This window comes from Chiloscyllium plagiosum, unplaced genomic scaffold (assembly GCF_037043375.1).
Source record: "Chiloscyllium plagiosum isolate Xiang-an unplaced genomic scaffold, Cpla_swu_hap1 HiC_scaffold_50, whole genome shotgun sequence".
Classification (NCBI taxonomy): Eukaryota; Metazoa; Chordata; class Chondrichthyes; order Orectolobiformes; family Hemiscylliidae; genus Chiloscyllium; species Chiloscyllium plagiosum.
The window spans coordinates 48,269,221-48,285,534 of NW_028270188.1; the positions used below are offsets into that span (position 1 = coordinate 48,269,221).

The 16,314-nt window shown below is 43.9% G+C and overlaps 1 protein-coding gene across 5 annotated transcripts in view; it reads right to left on the minus strand.

Annotated features, from left to right (window-relative positions):
* Positions 1-16,314, minus strand: part of ash1l (ASH1 like histone lysine methyltransferase) — a 223,919-nt gene that overhangs the window by 64,884 nt on the left and 142,721 nt on the right. For all 5 annotated transcript variants that reach the window (XM_087985157.1, XM_043684016.2, XM_043684013.2 and 2 more), the window contains 2 exons: positions 12,809-12,903; positions 2,588-2,661 (listed from right to left, as the gene is read on the minus strand). In XM_087985157.1, coding sequence (XP_087841283.1) covers positions 2,588-2,661; positions 12,809-12,903 — 169 coding nt within the window. The remainder of the gene's footprint in view (positions 1-2,587; positions 2,662-12,808; positions 12,904-16,314) is intronic.

Consider the following 16,314-nt stretch of genomic DNA (forward strand, 5'->3'; position numbering starts at 1 on the left):
TACAGTACTGGGTGGGGTCAGGTCTGTCACTGTATAACACTGGGGTACAGTACTGGTGGGGACAGGTCTGTCACTGTATAACACTGGGGTACAGTACTGGTGGGGGACAGGTCTGTCACTGTATAACACTGGGGTACAGTACTGGTGGGGGACAGGTCTGTCACTGTATAACACTGGGGTACAGTACTGGTGGGGGACAGGTCTGTCACTGTATAACACTGGGGTACAGTACTGGTGGGGACAGGACGGTCAGTGTATAACACTGGGGTACAGTATTGGTGGGTACAGGGCGGTCTGTGTATAACACTGGGGTACAGTATTATTGGGGACAGGTCTGTCACTGTATAACCCTGGGGCACAGTACTGGTTGGGACAGATCTGCCACTACATATACCGGGGTACAGTACTGGTCTGCTCTGGTTTTCTCAGCAATATAAACGTTGATGAATTATGGAATCAATGCTCTCAATTGCAGTATGCACTGCAGTATTACTGCTACTCACTTGAATCAATTCTTCAATCGTCAAGGCCTTGCTAATGGTGATTGAAACACCAGAAACTTTTGTGTCTGTGAATATAATTCACTTCTACTTGACTATATTTCCACAATCCAAAAGAAATGATGTGCACAAAGCAGCTACGGTTGGAAGTGATGTTTGGTTGAGGATGGGGTCCGGGCTGGTACGAAGAGGGAAGACAGTATGTGATGACTGTGCAGTTTGTTATCCCTGATAATTTCTTGTGACTGAGTCTGAGAGGGGTGACTGGCTACATTTACATGAAATTGAACAGTCCACCCTTTGAAGGCAGTCGAGCAGAACACATCCACTCAGTGAGGCTGGGCCAAAGTGGAGTACGATAGGAATGCAGATTACTGAAAGCTCTTGGCTGGAAAAAAAAGCTGCACAAATCAAATGGGGTTCAGCTGAAGATCACCAACCACTGCCACTTTAACATTTAGAATAAACTTCAATTTCAACATTATTACCCTTCTTTTCAAGCCCCTTGACCTCATCCTTTTATAATCGAGTGTGGGGTGCTGGAAAAGCACAGCAGGTCAGGCAGCATCCAAGGAGGAAGAGAATCAATGTTTCCGGCAAAAGCCCTTCATCAGGAATGAGGCTTGTGAGCCAGAGGGCTGGAGAGATAAATGGGAAGGGGGTGGGACTGGTGGGAGAGGTAGCTAAGAATGCGATTGGTGGATAGAGGTAGGGGTAATGGTGCTAGCTCAGAGAGGAGGGTGGAGCAGACAGGTGGGAAGGAAAATGGACAGGTACGACAGTTCATGATGGCAGTGCAAAGTTGGAAGGTGAGATCTGGGGTAAGGTGGGGGAGGTGAAAATGAGGGAATGGGTGATATCCAAATTGAAATCCACGTGGTTGGAGGGTCCCAAGGCAGAATATGAGGCTTGAGGCATTTTTCCTCCAGGCATCAGGTGGTTTGAGCTTGATTATGGAGGCAGTCCAGGACCTGCATGTCCTTGGCTGAGTGGGAGGTGGAGTTGAAGCGTTCGGCTACAGGGTGGTGGGGTTGTTTGGTGCGGGCATCCCCGAGATGTTCTATGAAGTGTTCTGCAAGTAGGCGTCCTGTCTCCCCAATGTAGAAGAGACCGCATTGGGAGTAACGGATGCAGTAAATGACACATGTGGAAGAGCAGGTAAAATGCTGATGGATGTGGAAAGCAACCACAACAAGGACAGAACCCCCCCCCCCCCCCCCCACTGCCGGTCCTCAACCTTCCACATCACCAACCTCCGTATACATCGCATCATCCTTCGCCATTTTCACAAAAAAGCTTTCCACATTCATCAAAGTGTTACCTGCACTTCCACACGTCATCCATCACCAAACCCTAACCACCCAATGCCTGGAGAAAGAACACATCTTGTGTCTCGGGACCCTCCAACCACATGGGATCAGTTTCTTTATTTCTCCTCCCCTCACCTTATCCCAGCACCACCCTCACGACCTATCCATCTTCCTTCCCACCAATCCACTCCACCACTCTCTGCAAACTATCACCATTACCCCGACCTTCATCCACCTATCGCACTCTCAGCTAACTCCCCCACCCTTTATCTCTCCAACCCCTTGGCTCACAAGCCTCATTCCTGATGAAGGACTTTTGCCCAAAATGTCGATTCCATTGGTCCTTGGACGCTGCCTGACCTGCTGTGTTTTTCCAGCATCACACTCTCGACTCTAATCTCCAGCATTTGCAGTCCTCACCTTCTCCTCATCCTTTTATACTCTGGGGAGATAAAAACCTTTTGTGATCTGCAATCTTAACTTTGGGCTCAACTTCCCTCACTCCACCACCAGTGGCTGTGCCATCAGCTCCCTCAGCCCTAAGCATTGGAATTCTCCCTCTAAATACCTCTTTCTCTCACTTCTTTGAGATGACCTCTTTAACCAAGATTTTGGTCACGTGTCCCTAATATTTTGTAACATGCCTCCGAGCCAACTATTTTTTTGATTATCTTGAGTACCCTGGGATGTTTCACTACCTTTAAGGTGCTATAGAAAAGCAAGTTATTAGTTCTGCCTTATCAAATTTTCATGAGTCACCAATTACAGTTTACATACCTGATTATGTTTCCACTGCCACAGGATGTCATATGGTAATTGAAAATCTATCCGTTTCTGCCTCAAATACTTGCCTGCAAAACAAAGACATGGACATTTAGGACAGACACAGGAAAGAACAAAACAGTCATCAAAAACTCTATTCACCCATGCCGGCTGGTACCACATGTATAAATACACATGTATGTTCACATGAGAACAGGCAGCACAGAAACTGGTCATTTGCCCCACATGCCTTACAGCAATGTTGATGTTCCACACCAGCTTCTCACTAGTTTGCTTTAGTGAAGCACAGACAATTGTTCCATACAAATCGGTGACACACGTTAAAAGCTCAAAACAGAGAAATGAACTAAAGTCACGCTGCAGCTGTCTCCATCTTTCCAGCCCCCCCACAACCTGCTCCCCCCAACTTCCCAAGCAAAAACAAAATGGCTGGGGAAATGCAGCAGGTCTGGAACATTGTGGAGGTGGTGGAATAACAAATAATATGAAAATGAGGCAGAGTCTTATTGCTGCTCTCACACCCCCACTTTTGTTTCCTGTACTTCCCCCTCCCCCTCCAAATATGCAAAATGCTGCTTTCCTGTCCATATTCAAGCAAGTAATGGAAGGGATCAGGTTCCACTCTACACACCAGGATATTACTGCTCCCCCTTTCCAGAATAGGATAGCAATGTCCAAGGTGTTGCACACACTGTCTAGTTTCCCCCATGTACATGTCAAGCTGTCAGCCCAGGTGACAAGTCTGTCTATAACCTTCACAATGCTTCTGTCCCTTAAAGATTCCTTACTGTGTTTTGGTGATGTCTCTGCAGCCCAGGATTTTCTATCTTTGCCCTGGAAGGCTTGGAGGAGATAATCTTGCTAAGAACAATCACGTACTCAATGAGCGCTAAGCAGGAAAATAGATTAAAACAGATATCACCAGCTAACTGGAAGTTCCACCCGAGACAGAGGAAATTCCTTATGAATTTATAACACAAGCCTTCCTTGAACCCATCCAATGGCTCCTACATACTGGCAATGATTTAGGATTGCAACATGCTAAGTTTTAAATTGCAAATTTGGGAATGCAAGAAATCAGACTCTCCAACCCAAAGTACTACCTCTTAGTCACATTCTTGCCTCTACAAGCTCCAATGATTTTCTGCCTTACACCCTCTGCCCTCAAGAAATTGCTAGCCATTGTTTAGTAATACACTGTAAACAGAATCATTGGTGCATCTCCAACTCTTTCTGCTCAGTGACATCCACCGACCACAGGTTCAAAGTACCTAAACTCAAAGCTGCTCATTTATGAGCATTTATATTAGTGCAGAGTTCTGCAGCTGCTGTGAGCATATAGTGTGCCTCTACCTTGTTAACATCGCTCTTACCTAATCCAGATTGACACTCCAGTGTAGAGTTGAAGGATTGGATTATTGCTGGAAGTGTCTTTGAGCAGATGAGTTCATTAAACGGAGTCTGCATGTGCCTGCTTAGATGAAAGGGAGTGATTCCATGCTACCATTTTAAGATGATCAGTGAGTTCCCCAGTGGCCTGGCAAACATCCCAAAGTCACCAGTTATTTCATCTGTTTCTAAAATGTTGTTGTGCATCAACTCACTGGCATTTCCGACATAACTACAACAACCACACTTGAATATAATCCACTGGATGCAGAGCATTTTGGGATGTCAGTGCACATGATGAAGCACTTTAAAAAGCACAAGCCCTTTCTTCAAGGCTGCTGTGTCACTATCTGCTCGTTTTTAATGTTGTTAGACCCATACTTGACAAAGACCTGCCTACAAAAGCACAACCTGGAACTGTTTAATGAGTATAAGTATTTTTTGGGTTTGGAATTGCTCTTTTGGTTTGATTTATCTTTTGTTTTTCAAGTGAGAAGCTGTAAACGAATGTCTTCCAAACAGATCCAACAGAACTCCAGCCAAACTTTATGTGCACAGACTTTTTCGAAGTACATCACCTCATTATTTCCTCCTTTCAAAGCAACAGCACAAATGTGAACTCGTTTGGTTTAGACTCAATAAATCTGCAGAACATTTGCCAAGAAATGCCTGGCTTTACAAACAAGCAGCTCAACAAAGCGATGAGTATTGAAGGGTGGACCGCACATACACAGTTGGGACAAGAGATTTCCACCATGATGTGTAAGATATAAGCTCAGGATGTGTAGCTCCCTCAATCCCATTCCCAACATTAGTTTTTACTCTTTATTTATCACATCGTTCTGCTTCAAACGCAAGAAGAAGTGAAAAGGTCATTGTACTTAGGAGTATGATGGAAAACTATGTTTACTTAGGTCACAGAATACACAAGAAATACAATTATAAATTTACAGTATCTATGTGTCCCTTTAATTTACATAACCCAGGTACATTTTCATACAATTCTATTCGAGCGAAACCCCCTTCAGCATCCCTCCTTCAGTCCCACCCGACCCTCAGAGACTCTCCTTCCTTCCCACCTGACCCCTCAGAGACCTTTCGACAGAACTATTCTCCAGTAACAAACTCTCCTTCCAAATTTCATCCCCACCACTTCCTCTGGAAGTTCATTTCCATATATGCACTAGCCTCAGTGTGAAGAAATTATCCCTCAGACCCTTATGAAATCTTGCCCCCTCTCATCTTAAACCTAATCCCTTTAATTTTGGACTCCCCTTGGCTATTCACCCAATTCATGCCCCTCAAGATTTTTTAAAAAAACATATAGAAGGTCACCCCTCTGCTGTTCTGGAGAAAAATGCCCCAGCCTATTCAGCCTTTCCCTATAACTTTCCAGTTCCAGCAACACCCTTGTAAATTTTTTCTGCACCGTCCCCAGTTTTACAACATCCTTCCTATAGAAGTCTCTCAACAAATGCAATGTTTATGAACTATGACTCCCATTTTAACAGAGACTGTATAGTGGTAAACACACACTAATGCAAGAAAGACACCATCTAAGTTTCAAGTTCTCAACTGCAGCTCCATTTTTACCTTGGTTAACTCTCTTTCAGAGTCTCTGACTGGCTGTTTGACCAGTCAGGATTTGTCACTTGGAGTCCAACTCAGGGGAAAGCACAAGAAAGCCAGTTTTGTGGGCATAGGAATCTAAGTCGGTATTGACCATTTCTGGCGAAAGTGTGGACTTCAGATGCTGGAGATCAGTCAAGAGTGTGGTACTAGAAAAGCACAGCAGGGCAGGCAGCATCTGAGGACCAGGAGAATGAACATTTCAGGAAAAAGCCCTTCAAAGAGGCTGCCAGCCAAGGGGGTGGTGAAATAAATGGGAGGAGGTGGGGAGGTAGGGAGATGGGGTAAAGGTGATAGGTCAGAGAGGAGGGTGGAGTGGATAGGTGGGAAGGAATATGGACAGGTAGGAAAGGTCATGAGGGCGATGCAGAGTTGGAAGGTTGGAACTGGAATAAGGTGAGGGGGAGAGGAAATGAAGAAACTGATGAAATCCACATTGATGCCGTTGGTTGGAGGGTCCAGAGTTGGACGATGAGGCGTTCTTCCTCCAAGTGTTGGGTGGTTAGGGAGTGGCGATGGAGGCAGCCCAGAACCTGCATGTCATGGGAAGGGCATTGGAGGTGTTCGGCATGGGGCGGTTGGGTTGATTGGTACGGGTGTCCCGGAGAGGTTCTCTGAAGCGCTCTGCGAGAAGGCGTCCGGTCTCCCCAATATAGAGGAAACCACATCGGGAGCATGGATACAGTAAATGACATGTGAAAGTGCAGGTGAAACTCTGATAGATGTGAAAAGCTCCTTTGGGGCCTTGGATGGAGGTGAAGGGGGGGGGGGGGGGGGGGGGGGAAGATGTGGGTGCCGGCTTAGCAATTACTGCAGTGTCGGGGAAGATACTGGGAGGGGACGATGGGTTGGTGGGGGAGCATGTACCTGACAAGGCAGTTGTGGAGTAATGGTCTTTACGGGAAGTGGATTGGGGTAGAGGGGGAAATATATCTCTGGTAGTGGGGTCTGTTTGTAGGTGGCGGAAACGGCGGAGAATGATGCGATGTATACGGAGGTTGGTGGAGTGTAAGGTGAGGCCAGGGGGTGTTCTGTCCTTGTTGCAGTCGGAGGCAGGAGGTACGGGAAGTGGATGTGATGCACTAGAGGGCATCAACCACCACATGGGAGGGGAAATTGCACTCTTTAAAGGAGGTGGCCATCAGGTGTAATCTGTGGTGGAACTGGTCCTCCTGAGAGCAGATGTGGCACAGGCAGAGGAACTGGGAATAAGGGAGAGTGTTTTTACAGGAGGCAGGGTGGGAGGAGGTTTATTCCAGGTAGCTGAGAGTGTTGGTGGGTTTGTGGAAGAAAACTATTTCTGAACCGCCCTTTGCTGCACCAACATATAGGTGGCTGACAGTGTGCTGCACCAACATATAGGTGGCTGACAGTGAATAGCTGTTTCATCAGCTGATCTATTCCAGAGTATAAATCAGCGTGTCATGATTAGAACTCTATGAGGAGGAAATCTAAAAACAATCTTGGTGTAACTGGACAAAAACAACAGAGGAGGAACAGGAAAGCTTTGAATGAAACACTCCTACATCTGCATTTGTGTGGAAAAGTTTCCAAGAGCTAAATGGTGACTAAAACAGGTTTAATTTCTCCTAAAATAAAGCATACTTTTTTGTTTTGATGCAGAGTCTCCAATTCAGACACTGACACCCTGGCCTTCCCTCACTTCCAAACTCCAATGCTGAGAGAGGTTATTCTTTTTGTTCTCCACCCATTCTTGCTCCATGAGTAATGCTGGATATAAATATATTATGTCTAAGGATTTTTTAAAAAATACAGATTTTGCTTTAGCAATTTCAATTGAAATAAAATGCACATCTAATACAAACAGAAAGGAACTGCATTGATACAGACACTTTCACATCTGCAGGATGTTTCAAAGCCCTTCAGAAGCACTCAATTACTTATAAGTGCAGTTGTAATGTGGGAAAATGCACAAGCCCAAACAGGCACAACAGGACCCCACAGTACTCTGTTAAATGACTGGATATATATATTCCTTAAGTGGCACTGGTACAGGAGTTAAACATTTGAAACTCTGAGCACAATACTGTTCTTCAAAACGTGCCAAGAAGTTTTGTACAAACACTTGAAGGTGTAGACGGTTTAACATCTGATCAGATGTATGGCATCCTGATGGAGTCACACTCTCTCTGAACTGCAGCAGTGTCAGCATCATAGAAGCATGCAGCACAGGAGGCAGCCATTCGGCCCACGGTGCCTGTAATGACTGAGAAAAACCACTTCACTATTCTGGTGCAGAACTCGGTCAGTTCCTCACCCTAAAAATAATTATCCAATTATTACCGGATTCCAACACAGCACCCTACACGGTGCCCGGTCAGCTGTGTACATACGGGCCTTTCTGTTTCAGTCCCTACACGGTGCCCGGTCAGCTGTGTACATACAGGCCTTTCTGTTTCAGTCCCTACACGGTGCCCGGTCAGCTGTGTACATACAGGCCTTTCTGTTTCAGTCCCTACGCGGTGCCCGGTCAGCTGTGTACATACAGGCCTTTCTGTTTCAGTCCCTACACGGTGCCCGGTCAGCTGTGTATATAAAGGCCTTTCTGTTTCAGTCCCTACACGGTGCCCGGTCAGCTGTGTACATACAGGCCTTTCTGTTTCAGTCCCTACACGGTGCCCGGTCAGCTGTGTACATACAGGCCTTTCTGTTTCAGTCCCTACGCGGTGCCCGGTCAGCTGTGTACATACAGGCCTTTCTGTTTCAGTCCCTACACGGTGCCCGGTCAGCTGTGTATATACTGGCCTTTCTGTTTCAGTCCCTACACGGTGCCCGGTCAGCTGTGTATATAAAGGCCTTTCTGTTTCAGTCCCTACACGTTATTTTTATCCACACATGTACAATGATGCAAATCTTCGCCAGGGGCAGCACTGTTAAAGCTTCCAGAAAGGAATGATACAGCAGATTCAAACCCTGTATTCTTTCAGAATCCATATGGGCACAGTTCATGTCAAGCATCAGGAAAGCAATGAAAATCAGGAAAGAAAAAAGCCTGCCTACAGGGAAATCCCAAAACAAAATCTATATTGGTTGGCGAACTCCAAACTATCTAACCCCCTCAAATGGGGAGGGCTTGATGCCTGGAACCAGGCTGATCACAGATGAATTGGAGCTGATGGGACTGAGCAGCAAGAGGGACCAGTGATTTTGAACAGCCATACCTTCACAGAACAAACAAGGAAGTGTGAAAATGTTAAAGCAGCACCTGATTATCTTTTTCAACAAGGTGACCAAATGCTTGTCAAACAATGAATTATTTTAAATCCTTTTACATAAATAGAACAGAGGGAAATAAACAGGCGACACTAACAGTCCAAACCAAGGTTTGTCCCCCTCAGTATGGTTTTTGTTATTAAAAAGAATACAAGTCTGTGAGGGCTTAGTTCACAGAATTACAGCAGTGTTACGGTGCAGACGGAGGCCATTTGACCCATTATACCTACTCATTAAATGAGTATTATTACCTAAAGCCAATGTCCAGTTTCTTCTTTACACCATAGCAGATTATTTTTACCCATGTTATTTGGATGAACAGTACTCCCAAACATCAATACAAGAGGGAGAATATTTGGTCTATTTATCTTATCTTTCCACAATGTGCATTTTTGCCTGAGCGCAAATTTGCTGTTCAGATATACTTCATGTAACCCTAAAGTGGTTTTGGGAACAGTCAAACTTGGACTTGGTTTAATACTTCTTTGCCTTGTTCTCACTGCAGAAACAAATGTCTCTTTTCAAGTGATATGGAGTGCTGCCAAGTGCATAAGGCTATTAACAGAGGGGTAGGTGCTGGCAAACCAAACAGGTTTTTAAACAGGCACCTTGTAACTTTGTTCAAGAGTATTTTACCCAAGAGGAATGCCAAGTTATTAACACAACTTTTATCTTTAATTTGTTGCTTGTTTCGTCCGACTTTCTCAATGGCAACCACTGCTTCAAAACAAAGCTGAAGGCACTGGGTGTTGAATTGTCGAGTACAATACCCACCCCACTTCTCCCAACTTTCTACTTGGAAGTTTGTTGAATGTACAATATAACAACAAGCAGCAAACACATCACTCAGCTAGGGATAAAAACCTGAAAAGGTCAACCTAACCAGAGACTTTTCAAAGACATGGGGCAATGTAAAAACACTATCCCAGGGATCAGCAAAGCATTTTGGGGCATCATCAGGTTGCAAGGTGTTACGTAGATGCTGCCCTGCAGCCGCTTCTTTCTGGACTGCATCATATTTTCTTGTCAATTCCTGAAGTATGCAACTGACAATCAACAATCCATCATGAGTAAACCTATTGTTCTGTGTACATCCAAAAACATCAGCTTTCTCTGGTATTATACAGACCCCTTAGAGAAGGTTCGAAACTTACAATGTGCATATTTTTAGTTGATCAATGTGTTACAACAGCCTGCTCAGCACTGGATTTCCCAGCACACCCACCTATTGTCCATACGGAGCACTCACATCACCAACGGGACTTCTGCTGAGACAGGATCAGCCAGTGCAGAGCTCAAAATCAAGGTCAAAGTACCTTGATCACAAGTTTAGAACAAACTCATGTGTTGAAATTCCTTGCCGAGTAATACTTTGATCATTTCTCTCCTGGGTTATTCTGAGAAACGAGTGAACTGTCCCCTGACATATTTTTACTGCACACATAACATACAGCAAGTGAGAGATGAACTGTTACAGTTTTGATCCACCCTACGCAGCTGCAATTACATCATCTGGCACCTGCCCAACATAACAGCAGCAGTACAACAAATGCTATACTCCGTAATGAACGAGGTTGAACCACCTTCCTTCGGTGTGGAAGGCAAGAAACCCTGCATGACTATCAAAATTGTTATCAGCTTAGTTGACGGCAAAATATATCCTGGCATTCCTCAGCACAGTGATACTATTGCTGCACCAAAACATGTCTAGTTTCATGGAGGGGTACTGACTTTATGCCCAAGGGGGCAGGTAGCATAAGGGGTAGTTTAATCAGTTTTCACACACCAATCGTTTCAGTAGTTGTAACATTATGAAGGGATGAGCCACTATTGGCGAAGGTAAATTACTCATCCTAAGGTCTCAAGGGGAAAGTTAATAGGTCAAAAGCTGGCAGACAAACCGGTGGATTATCTTTCTACATAATGGAGAAAAGGATGCAAAAGTCAGTTACCAGTAACATTTTTGACTTGAAAACTCTTAACTGGAGAGGTGAGGCGGAATGAATGCGGTGAAGTGACTGGCAAGCCTGATAGGCTTTCAGGCCAAGTACCTTTCCTTCCGGGTCCTGAAAATCCCTTTGTTGTAGAGTTAGAATGAGGTGCAGGGTGTGTTTAGTGAACGTAAACCACAAACCTAGCTGAACAGCAATATTATCTGCACAGAGTCCAACACTGACTCCTCCACATCACCTGCACAGATGTCAGTCATAGGCAGTGGGATCGCACTTTCAGATGAAGTTTATGGAAGGAACAAACAAGTGCTTTCAGTACCTACTGATGCACCAAAGAAAATGATTTGAAAATGACTCGCTTCTGCTTTTTATGATGGCACCATTTGTCTAGTGTTACATTATTTGACCACCTGAATATATGAAGTTATGAGCATTGTTTGATGTATTTTTGTGTGGCATACATGCAATGCTTAAACAGGATGTGTCCTTGTTAAAAGTTCAGGGCAAGACAGGGTATCAGATGCTGCCAGACCGGCTGTGCTTTTCCAACACCACACTCTTGACTCTGATCTCCAGTCATCACTTTCTCCCAGGGCACCTCAACAGCCAACCACCCCTGCCAGGGCCTTAGTACAACTTCCTTATGCTCTGGTGGAGAGATACAAAAATCTGTATGTTACAGAGGAGTATCTCCTTCATGCTAGACGGGAGGGCAGCATATTCACCTTGAACTCAACAACTAAGGAGGCTATTGCTTGGCTCCAGGATTTGTACCAGCTAATTAAATAATGTTGAGCCAAGTGCCTCATGAACCCTGTTTGTCGACATGTTTATTCAATTGTTGCCTTCAGATATGCTATGACATACCTCTGGGCCTTGCAGAGTCATGCAACACAGACACACATCCTCCAGCCCAAAGATGAACATAGTCCCAAACTAAACTAGCCCCACCCACTGTCCTGGGCCATATCCCTCCAAACCTTTGCTATTCATGTATCTATCCAGATGCCTTTTCGACATTCTAATTGTACCCACATCCATCCCTTTCTCAGGACGTTCATTCCACACATGATCCACCTTCTGTGGAAAAAAATTTGCCTCATCTTTTTTAAAATCACTTGCCCCAACCTCAAGAATATGCCCACCAGTCTTAAAATCCCCCATCCTAGGGAAAAGACAACTACCATTGACTTTATCTATACCTCTCAGCATAAAATAAACTTTATCAGGTTGCCTCTCGACCTCCTACACTCCAGTGAAAAAAAGTCTCAGCCTTTCTTTATAATTCAAAATGTCCATTCCCAGCAACATGCTGGTAAATCTCTTCTGAGCCCTCCCAGCTTAGTAATATCCCTCCTATAATTGGGTGACCAGAACTGGACACAGAATTCCATAAGAGGCCTCACCAATGTCCTGTACAAGCTCAGCATGATTTGAATCCAGACATACCTGCTCAGAGGTAGGGACACTATCATTACACCTCATTGCCTGTAATTTGTAATGTATAATTAATCAATGGATTTCAGCCATTGTTAAGAGACAACTAAGGGGAAGATCACGAGACCTGTAGGAATCTCTCAGCAGTGGCACTGTTTTATTAAAACACATGGTAATCATTAAACACAAAACAGTGCGAGATGCAGAGATCTGCAAACAGTTGAGGGAATAGAGACCAGACAAACCAAATTTGGGAAAGGAGACAATGCTGAGGAATGCGTAAATATAGCCTCGCATTCACAGGAAGTCACTGTTTCATCAGAACAAATGTAATTCAAGAGATTCTATACTTCTGCTGTGACTGACAACGACAGATGCACGTGGTTAGTGCAGGCCATGGTCTTTAAAATGTAAAGCAACTGGCTGAAGACATCAGCTCATCACACTTTCTCAATCCATTAGGAGCTGTCAGAAAGAAGACTCGAAGTCCACTCACTCTGTCCCATCCAAATGTTCCCTGCAGGCCCACTAAAACGGACCCAACGCAGTAATGGCAGAGCACTGCAAGACTTACCAACATGAATTGGGGCTGGGAAAAGCCCGTAGTCATGCTCTCCAGGAACGTACTCCAGCTTCTCCTTCTTCACCAGAATCAGGCGACTCTTTGGACTAAGGAAGAAAAGAACTGTTGATTAAGATTGGGAACACAAAAGAAAGTGCTTCAATTTAATCAGGCAACAAAGAAATATTACAAACAATTGAAACTTCACCCTGATGAAAGCTGGCTTCTCTTTGCAGCCAACCATATGGCAGAGGTTTTTAAACACACTTAGCCCAAGCAATATGTCTGCTGTGCTCATGTTTCACTGGGGAGTCTGATACGTACACATTTGGCATACTGGCGCTACTTTAGCAGTGCTGCATTATATGGCTCTTTCATCTGTCATGGTCTCATCAACTTACTCCTGATAACAAGAAAGGGAACAGGCTTGATATCTAATTTTTGATCTCGTGTATAATATAAAACACGCAAATCAATTTACTGGCAATCTTTTACCAATAAACAACAAAGATATGACTTGGCAGCAATTCCGGGTCCTAAGCTCTGATTTTACTCAGCATTACACAAGATCAAATCATACCTATGCCAAGATGGTTAGAAATCTGGAAAAATAAATGCATGTGCTTAAATGATGGATGCTATTACCAGGGAAGAGACACATTCCCAGTAAGTACACACTGGGAATTAAACACTCCCATGCAAGATACAGCACGGGGTTAGATACAGAGTAAAGCTCCCCTTATATTGTCCTACTAAATACCTGCAGGACAAGTACAGCCTAGTACAAGGGGAATGTTGCACTTCACTGCCTGACATTGGCTTTTGATTTACCAAAGGCCCAACCTGTCCAAGTTAGTATCTCAAGCCTCCTCTCATCTTTTCTTTAAAAACTATTATAACTCTATTTCCTTCTCCCTTATACCAATACTGTTTGCACCAGACTCATTCTGACCACTCTCCAGATTAAAAACAGTTCTTCTGAATTCCCTATGGACTTTCTTGATGACCTTTTTACTGATGGCCCTTAGTTATGCTCTACCCCAGAGGTGTTTTCTCACTCTTAAAACCTTCCATTACTTTAGGGACCAATATCAGCACACTCCTCAGTCCTGTTAAGGGGTCAAACAGCAGCAGCTTGATTTTGTTTTCCTTCTGTCACACTCATTCTTGTTATCAGCTTCAAATCCAAGCAATGTGCTGGTGACATATTGACTGACCAGCAGAGAGGTAGCATTGTATCCTTTTTACAAAGAAACAAAGCCCACATTCCTTGCTCAGGTCTGCTGCTTGCCATGCAGAAAATTATTTCAGTTTGCCTGCCAAGTATTCCAATAATTAGCTAACTTTACATTGCCTGAAACCATGTGAAACCCTAATTACAAATAGCTGTAAAAAGGCCATTTTCTCCAAGCCACTACAGGAACTATTCACACCCAAGATCCATAATCAGGGCTAATGATTACTGTCCCTCATAACACACACAGACATATGCACATGCATACACCCAAAGACCGATGAAGCTGCTGAAGAATGTGGAGGGGGAAGGGGGTTGCAAAATGGCAGTGGTCAGAACAGGAGAGCAAACTTCCAATTGAAGATTAGAACTGAAGCAAGCAAAAAGATTGTACTCAAGAAATCTTTTCAAATGATTCTGAAAACTGAAACGTTGCCACCCAAGAGCACAGGAAATGATTAGTAGGTGATTCAGACCTTTACATCGACTCTGTCATTCAACAAGACTGTGGCTGATCCAATCATGGCCTCAACACTTTCCTGCATCTCCTCCCCCATCCCAAATACCCCTCAACTCACTTGTAGATCAAAAATTTGTTTACTTCTTTCTTGAAATATATTTTAAAATGAATTTGCATGATGTGGCTTTCTCTGGCTCGGTTGACATTTATTGTCCATCTTTAATTGCCCAGGTGAACATTATGGAGAAAGTGAGGTCTGCAGATGCTGGAGATCAGAGATGGAAATGTGTTGCTGGAAAAGCGCAGCAGGTCAGGCAGCATCTAGGGAACAGGAGAATCGACGTTTCGGGCATTAGCCTGAAGAAGGGCTAATGCCCGAAACGTCAATTCTCCTGTTCCCTAGATGCTGCCTGACCTGCTGCGCTTTTCCAGCAACACATTTCCATATCAGGTGAACATTATGTTGAGTTGCCTTCAGAAACTGCTGTAGGCCTTGGGGCGCTCTTCAGGGCGGAGTTCTCGGATTCAGATTCACCTTCCATTGCTCTCTGGTAAAGAACCCAAAGAGAAGAAATTGTTCCTGATTCTCCATGTTAAATAGGAGATTTCTTATTTTTAAGCAGAGTGCCCAGTTCTGGATTCCCCATGAGAGGAAACATTCTGTAAGTACGTATACTGCCAAGCCTCCTCAGTCTCTGACACATGACAAGAATGTAAGATGATTTTCTTACAAGTTCAATGAATAAAGGCCAAAACAGTCCAAATGATTTTCACAATAGGTACATCCCTCTTTAAGTAAGGACACCAAAACTATACACATTCATGTACATGTGCTCTCATCAATGCTTGTTCAACTGGAGCAAGACCCCCCTCCCAACATTAAAACTCCATTCAACTGTGATAAATAAAGGCTACCATTCATTTATCTTCCTAATTACTTGCTGTAACTGCATTCTAATCTTTTTTTTGTTATTCATGTCCAAGGACACCCAGATCCCTCAGTAATGCAACAAACAGCAGACTCTCTCTCTATTCAAATCATATTTTGTTTTCCATTCTTTTGTTGCCAAAGTCCATTATCTCATTTTCCCCACAAACTTCATACGCCAACTTTTTGCCCATTATCCAAACCAAGTCCTCCTCATAACTTACTTCCCTACCTATCTTTATATAGTTAGAAAAAGTGACTATAATATATTCCATTCCTTGATTCGATTTATTAATAGAAATTATAAATAGTTGACAGTCCAGCACTGGTCCTTGTGGCACTCCATTAATCAGTTTTCCATGCGTTGGGACAAAGGGGAAGAGACACAGACTTGCATGCCAATGGGCCGGATGCCACTAGTTACAATTATCGAGCACCCAAGGGTAATTTCTTAAGAGAACAAGTGACGTATGTACTGACATTTTGTCTTATTTACTTGTGGCATCTCTGGCTGGCCAGCATTTAATACCTGTTCCAAGATAGTGGTGGTAAGCTTCCTTCTTGAACTGCTGCAGGCCAATTTGTGTAGGTGGAACCACAAAGCTGTTTGGAGGGAATTCCACAATCTTGTCCCAAATGGATCAATGTTCTCCTCAGGACAGTAAGTAGTTTGGGGAGGAGGGGAGAATCCTCTTAAGTGGTTGATTTCCCATGTATCCATGTCCTTCTGGAAGGCAGTGGTCATGAGTTTGGAACTTTTTGTCTAAGGATCTTTGTGTACTAGAGCACGTATAAACCAAGTGGGAATGTGTCTGAAGAAATAACTAAATTTAACATGAGAAAAGTCTGTGCTCTATGTCTAGATATTTTAAAACATTCACCAGTCTATCTGACTG